This window comes from Xiphias gladius, chromosome 11, assembly GCF_016859285.1.
Source record: "Xiphias gladius isolate SHS-SW01 ecotype Sanya breed wild chromosome 11, ASM1685928v1, whole genome shotgun sequence".
Taxonomy (NCBI): Eukaryota; Metazoa; Chordata; class Actinopteri; order Istiophoriformes; family Xiphiidae; genus Xiphias; species Xiphias gladius.
In genome coordinates, this window is record NC_053410.1 from 8,695,212 (window position 1) to 8,703,057 (window position 7,846).

Consider the following 7,846-nt stretch of genomic DNA (forward strand, 5'->3'; position numbering starts at 1 on the left):
GACTACAAACAATGACTACAACTCCCGGCATCTGTCCGAGTTCGAAAGTGGGAGCCGTTAGCAGATGGTTGCATCGTTTAACTATTCACGTACAAATTGACTGAACTCCGCGCCGGGGCGGTGACACAGGTTACAATACAAAAAAAGAGAACACCCCCCACGGGGCATAAAGGTGTTTTAAAAACAAACACAACAACGTTAAGAACCGATGACTGTTACGTTGTGAGAAATATAAAAATGGTTGTTACTGTAGTTGTGCATGTTTAGTTAGCCTAGCATATTTGGTTAGTAACATAACGTGAAATAACGTTGGTGATATATCAATGAAATCGTTCGACTCAGATGAGGAGGATCCGGAGCAGCTGGGTGCTTTACAAAAGGAGCTGAGACGTAAGTTAACGTTTTACCGTTCTAAATTTGCTAACTTAGGTTACTTCACATAATGAGCAGCTCAATGGTAAATGACATACAGTAACATAACTGTGTTTTAGTTGAGTGTCTTAAAAGGTGAATACCTCAGTTATAGCCGTAGCGTTAGAGTTGTGTCATTGACACTGCTATTATTAAGAGGAGGATAAAATTAAAGTCGTATCACTGCCACCTGTTGCTGATGCCTAGCAAGCATCCTGGTAGAAATATACTCGCTTAGCTAAGGCTACATTTCCATGACAACAAACATTAATCTATCATGCTCCAATTTCGGATGCTAACTTTACTTTACCATTACCAAATTTTTTGAAAGACTCCCAAAAAACATTTCCCAGGACAGCAAGGTGTGTAAATCGATAATAAAGCTGAATAACATCCTTTCATGGTAAAAATGCACAAATGTTACTATAACGAAGGTTCCCTGTAACAATGGCCGGATCAACGTTCTGAGGATCCCCAGGGTTAAAATTTGTTGTTGGGCCCCTGTTCACTATACATTGCAGTGTAGTTATATCCAACTCTCTAGAGCTGATGATTAGGTGATTAATTGATTAGCTGTTTGACAGAAACTTAATCGGCAACAATTTTGATAACTGATTGTTAAAGTAATTTTTTTAAGCAACAAACGCCAAAAATGTACTTGTACCAACTTCTCAAATTTGAATATTTGCCGGTTCACCCAATTTTCTATGATGGTAAACTCAACAACTTTGGGTTTTTGACTGTTGGTCAGAAAAATAAAACAAATAGAATATGTTAACTTGGGCTTTGTTCAGTAACAATGGCCCCTTCTCACTATTTTCTGATGTTTTATACGCTGAAAAATCAATCAATTATTAAAGAAAAATAGTGGACAGATATATTGATAACGAAAATAATTGTTGGTTGCAGCATTACAGTCCTGTGATGGAACAATATGACCTTGCCCAAGATTTTCTGTGTGGTAATTACTTGTTCCACGGAAAAAAAATAAAGCAATTAGATAAAACAAAACTTTACGACACATGAGTGCAATATAAACTAAAACAATTCAGGTTTTAGAACTAGATTTTGATATAGAGTCCCTCTACAAGACCGGGGCCACAAAATGGAGGATGGAGGACCCGACATAGATGATATTGAACTTCAGTGTTACAAATTGCTTACTAATTTTTGATTCATCAAATTATATAGACTTAAATGATATGTAGTTAACCTGGGGCTTTTGGGGGCCCTTGGGCAGTTGCCCAATTGGTAATACAGCCATGAAAGCGTAACAGAATGCACAATACTAGGATGCTTAAACCACTGCATCGAAAAAGAATCCTGACATCCATGATTAATGTTAATAATTACACCTTTGCGTTTCCTACTGTGACATATCAAAATATCTCCTGTGAAAAAGGCCTATTTGTGTTGTCATCAGAATAAACCTTGGACTTCCATATATGAAGTAAGATAGAAAGTGTTGATTTACCTTTATTTTTGTTCATTTATAAAGCATTTTAATGAACTAGGACTGCAACTAATGATTATTTCAATTATCAAATAATTTGATTATTTTGATTAAGATTATTTTCTTGATCAATTGATTAGTTGTAAGCTTTTAAAATGCCAGATAATTGTAAAAAAAATACGATCACAAATTCCCCAAACCCAAGGTGAAGTCTGTGTCTGAACAAAATTCAAAAACTTAAAGATACTAAATTTACTATTAAAGAAGATTAAAGAAACCAGAAGATATACACATTTGAGAAACTGGAATCAGAGAAGTTTGGCATTCTTTCTTAAACAGTGACTCAAAACAATTAAATTAATTAACACTGTAGTTTTATTTTCTGTGATCAACTAATTGTCTAATCGTTGCAGCTGTAGAATGAACTGTAAGATTCTTTTTGGTGTGAAAATTCTGGATCACTAACTCAGTGCTATAGTAATTGTCAGTGGAAAAGTGTATAATTACATCCCACTCCATTTTGGGTGATGGGAAAGTGTTTCGCCCCTGCACTGCTTCTATGGCACTCTCTCTAATTATTAAGTAAAAAAAAAAAAAAGTTTTGCAATTTAACAAACACCAACTCAACTGTCACGTGGTACAGAAATAGTATGCTGTAAGAGACTGATGTCTATTTGTTTATATTGGTTTTAGAGCGGGCCAACCAGAGTATCCAGCAGCTGAGCAGTGCTCTGGAGCAGCTGAACCCTGATGGAGAAGAGGTGGAGGAGGTCAGAGGCAGTGATGGCAGCCTGTTTCCCACCATGGCCGAAGAGGACAAAGCAGCATGGAGCCAAAAGACACAGAGCGAAGCAGGTGACTCAGTGATTAGTTGTGGGATGACTGTCTAAAAGAGAGGCAGTCCTTAGAATACACCACCTGAGATTTCCCTCTGCATAACCTTGTTGACAGGATGTACGCAAAGGTATAATAAATTATTTCTTGTGTGTGCATGCTTGTTTTGATGTCTTCTGGCATTGAAGTTAATCAGCTGAAGAGCCTTCTGCTGAAGCAGTGCAGAGAAATTCCCGCTCCTCTCTCTCCTTCAAAGAAACAGTCTCCATCCAAGGTAGAATATGCAGCCTAAGAAAAGTCTTTTACAGTATTATCTGGTATGCTACATTCTCCATAGTTAAATGTGGGAAATCATTCAGACTTTTCCATGATATCAGTATTTTACTTGCCATTCCGCTGGGTTTGCCTCATTTATGATTGTCACTCTTCTTTTCCCTGTTAGAGAGTGCAGCAGGAGGGAAGGTCGAGTTTGCCTTCCTTTCAGGATTTGGTCCCAATGATTCACAACCAATCAGACTACATTCAACACCTGGAGGCTGAGGTCAAACTCTGCAAGGTATGTGCACAAATGTCTGTGTGCGTCTATGTATTTATATTTTCAGTCCTTTTTTACCAGTTTGCTGAATTCGATACATTTCGATTCATTTCTGTGTTTCTGTGACTTCAGGAAGAGCTGCAGGGGTTAAAACAGCGGATAAGAGTGGTGGTGGTGGAGAATGAGAAGCTGCAGTCAGAACTCAAATCCAAAGCTGTGGATGAATCTCTGAAAGATTACACGATCCACAACTCCACGGTACTGTGTGTGTGTGTGTATATGTGTGTGTGTTCGCGTATGAAAAATCATAGATTTGTGTAAGTTTTTGTGTTTTTGATATTATATAAAATGCAAGCGCAGTCTTACCATCACCTATATATGAGGGCACTGACTTTGTCAAATAATACTTGTGATGGCAGGGATATCATAATGAGAAGTCAATTAAGTGCTATTCATTCTTTTACAGAGAAAGAAACAACTTTGACAGACTTAGGTTTTCTAGAAGAGATGATCCACCAGGGCTAATTTGTTTTTTTTTGTTTTGTTTTTTTAACAGTGTGTTATGTAGTCAATTGTGCTTGACTTGAATGTTTTCATAACAGTATTTTCATATCATTATGTTAATCGCTTAACTGTGTTAACCTTTACTGTCTATCACCTGACATCCAAAGGAAAATTATCACTGAAAATGTAACCTCCAACACTTAACTGGCACATATACTTATATTTAGGTACTTTTTGTCAGCCATGATAGCTGTTGTTTCATACAGTAGTTCACAATGTAAAGACAGAAACTGAGTAAATCTCATTAGCTCCAGGAAGCATTGCAGAGTGATTAAAGGATATGTAAACTACACATAAACAGGTGTTAATAAACTTAGACTCTAAATGACTCTGGCATTGTCGAGAAAAAAAAAAGATAAGCTTGGGAAAAGTGGCTCATCATCATGTTCTGATGTGTTCCTCAGGTGAATGAGAGTATGGCGGGCAACAGCCACATAACCGCGAATATAGGCCACAGCGTCCTGCACAGAGCAGAACACACCACATGGAAAAATGAACTGGTAGGGTTAATGGACCTGTGCTCTCCTCTCTTCTAGTTACTGTTCAGTTCTCATCTTCCATCTCCATCCCACATGGTTCTCAGCAGTCGTGGAATTTATGCAGTAAAATAGGTTTATATGTTGCCTATTTCAAGACAAGAATATTTTGGGGAAATTCTCATTCTGCTACTTTTAAAGAAGATATATGCTTCCAAATTGTATTTCCATCTTATTTTGTGCATTCATTTGCAATATGCCCCCGTTAAAATTCTTTAAAAGTGGAAGAACAGCCAACAAAAAGGAATATATATTTCTAATTTTCAAACATACAGTTGTTATGGAAACATAATCTCATGCCATCCCATCCTGTTTAATTCATTACGATCCAATGCTACATATATTGTCTGTTCTGAAAATGCTTATATTCTTCAGGAACAATTAAAAGTGATCTACCAGGCCCAGGTTGAAAGCTTGGAGGCTCAGGTCTTCGCACTCAGGTCAGTCTACTACTCAAGCTGTGAAGCCAGAGTTGCCAGTAACTAGGGCTTTTTCTTTTAATTTTTGTTGAATAAGAATTGAAAGAACAGTACTCATCTCCTGTCCCTTATCTTCTGTTTCTCCATATTTCATATTTTGCTTCCATCAACAGAAAGGATCTGTCAGTCAGTCAGAAGGAGTGTGAGGAGGTGAAGGTTCGTCTGAGACACAGGGAGAAGCAGGCTGCAGATTCACTGAGGGCTGATGGAGCTCCCCGAGTGGCAGGATTGTGTCTTAAGTGTGCACAGCATGAAGCTGTATTGGCTGGGACTCACACAAACTTGCATGTCCAGGCTATTGACAGGCTAACAAAGTCAGTGGTAACACCCATTAACACACACACACACACACACACACACACACACACACACACACACACACACACATACACACACTGCATATCAATCACAAGTTAGCCACAGTGGATCAACTCTTCATACTTTGTAGTTTAAGGTTTAAATGTATGACTACCTTATTGTACCCTGCAGGTCTTTTGTTGATATGTCTTAATTATGAGTCTGTAAGAGATTTGCTGATAGCTCACGTTTTCATGTGATCATCTGTTTTTATTAGGTAGTACATGTGCATAGCAAAATAGGAAACAACATCTACAAAAACAGAGAGATACAAAAAAAAAGTACCCCCATGTTTTTTATTTGCTGGTTGTGCATTTTCTTTTCTGTTGATCTTCCAGAGAGCGTGATGAGTTACTGGTGGCTCTGCGTGCTGTGAGGGCTAGTCAGCAGGAGGCGCTACAGAGGGAGTGGTCTGCCTGTCTTCAGGTTAAACAGGCTGTGGAGATGGCGGAGGAAGCAAATCTGCACAAAGCTAGGGTCAGAGAAAAATATACACACATCTTTACAGCTGTGTTGGCTCAAACAGCATTTTTTTATTTGTACAGCTCTTTCGCTCAGCTAAAAGATTCCTCCCAAGTTGTCCTGTGTCTCCTTTTCCTACTGTGGCTGGTTACCTCGGGCAAACCTTCTGTATCTGATTTTATGCATGCAGGTAGAGGTTCAGTGTGAGCAGTTGTCCAGGGAGCTGGCTCGACAGAGGGAACAGCTGGAGCGAGAAGCACAGGCCTTGCAGGAGAGACTGGCTGAGGCCAGAGAGGAGGGCCGGGCTGAGGCCCGCAAACAGAGAGATGAGCTGGCACATACAGTAAATCTTACTTATTCACCTTTTTTGTGTATTGTGAACTCAGGACTGGATCTATTTTATATATATGTAGTTCTAATCCAAAGTTCTGCATGCCTTGAAATACTGAACCTGACTCTGATATTATTAAATGCTATTTAATAATAATGGACAAACTGAAAATCCCCCCTCATACTTTGATAATTAAACATCCATAGGAGGGAACAACTTAATTTGTTTGGCAAAAGTATGAAATTGAAATTTTTGTTATTTGATTCCATAGTACAAATAACAAAATGTTTACTATTTGTCGAACTTACCCGTATGGGGTCCATGTATAGTGGCAGTTCTTACTGAAGCTCTTAAAGATGTTGTAAAGAGAAAACATGGATGCTGTTATTTTTTTAATGAAATGTCCATTGAAAATCTGTGTGTGTACCAGGTGTCCAGCCTCTCCCAGCGTGTTGCTGAGCTGGAAGGGCAACTGGACAGAGTTCACAGAGACAAAAGCTCACTGACCAATCAGCTGGAAGACACTCTTCGCAAACTTACCAGTCAGGAACAAGACAATACCAAGGTACAGTGTGTGCATTCTGCAAGAAGGCATTAAGTCAACATGAATTGTTAGATGTCATTTGTGCTTATGTTGCAAGTAGTTTGCACTGAGTAGTTTGAGTCATTATGATCCAGGACAACTGGCAAGGCTGTTTCAACTTTAGGAAAATATGGCTAGAGTACTGCAATAAAAGATTAAAATGCTGCTAGACCAACACCTAAAAAAGATGGCTCCAGCTTTGAAGGAACAGAGGTAAAGAACACTCCTGATACTCAGATACAGTTTGTGCCGTCTACTTGTAATGCTTTTGTAAATCCACTGGATGGTAGCAAAGTTTTATCTATTTCAGTATTTATTTTATGGCTGTCGTGGGAGGAGTAAATTCAACATGAGTGCATAAATGAGTTTAAGGTAGGGTAAATAACCAAGCTTCATTTGAAGATGCTAAGTTTAGGTTTTAATCATATTGTATTATACAATTATGCGTATATAAGCATGCAAATGGTGGAAAAGCGATGAGCGAATTGCCTAGTAGACTGTAAGGTTTGACTTAAACTGAAAGACCTTGGTTCAAGTGTTGCATTTCAGCAAACCTGATACCCTGCTGAAGTGTCATGAAGTGTGAATCCATACCAACTTTAGTTTCTTAATTATGCGTTTTGATGCCTTTAGTGCTTGTGACAGCCGCGGCTGGAGGATTTGTGTTTTTGGGTTGTCGTCCGTCCGTCTGTCCGCCTGCCTTGGGGGAATTTCTTCAAATTTGCCACACATTCACTTGAACTCAAGGATGAACTGATTTGATTTTGGAGGTCAAAGGTCACAGGTCAAGATCACTGTGACCTCACGTCCATCCCATTCTTGTGAATGCGCTACATCACAAACGCCTGGAGGGAATTTCATTACATCTGGCACAAATGCCCACTTGGACTAGAACTTGGTCTTCAAAAGTCAGGGTCACTGTGACCGCGCAAAACACATTTCTGGCCATAAGTCAAGATTATGACAAACTGCACTTAATACCTTTTTATTAAATTTCTATTAAAGTCTTCACTACATAGTATGTGAGTCTGGGCAGACATAGATGTAAACTGCAACTGTTTGGTGGAGGCATACAACCTTGAGAAAGTAGTTGTAGTTGTTTTTTTATTTACTATTAGTAATAAATGATGATGATAAAAATAATGGTAGCACATAGAGTAATACTTCTAAATATAATGAATATAGTAACAGTAAACATAAAGGAGGGGAGATAAGTGAAACTCCAAATAGATATATAATATTATAACATACTGTATTTAGATCAGTGAGCTTTAGCCTGGAAAAAAAAAAACCCTCATCTG

General features: G+C 38.5%; 1 protein-coding gene across 6 annotated transcripts in view; it reads left to right on the forward strand.

The window, feature by feature from the left end:
- The first annotated feature begins 240 nt into the window (after nt 1–240).
- The window catches only part of sdccag8 (SHH signaling and ciliogenesis regulator sdccag8), a 51,902-nt gene continuing 44,296 nt past the window's right edge, over nt 241–7,846 (forward strand). For all 6 annotated transcript variants that reach the window (XR_005708434.1, XM_040140039.1, XM_040140043.1 and 3 more), the window contains exons 1-11: nt 241–390; nt 2,558–2,719; nt 2,887–2,972; nt 3,141–3,254; nt 3,366–3,491; nt 4,202–4,297; nt 4,709–4,773; nt 4,926–5,126; nt 5,508–5,646; nt 5,822–5,974; nt 6,393–6,527. Coding sequence is in view for 5 of the 6 variants with exons in the window: in XM_040140039.1 (XP_039995973.1) it covers nt 324–390; nt 2,558–2,719; nt 2,887–2,972; nt 3,141–3,254; nt 3,366–3,491; nt 4,202–4,297; nt 4,709–4,773; nt 4,926–5,126; nt 5,508–5,646; nt 5,822–5,974; nt 6,393–6,527 (1,344 nt within the window). In the remaining variant the exon portion in view is untranslated. The remainder of the gene's footprint in view (nt 391–2,557; nt 2,720–2,886; nt 2,973–3,140; nt 3,255–3,365; nt 3,492–4,201; nt 4,298–4,708; nt 4,774–4,925; nt 5,127–5,507; nt 5,647–5,821; nt 5,975–6,392; nt 6,528–7,846) is intronic.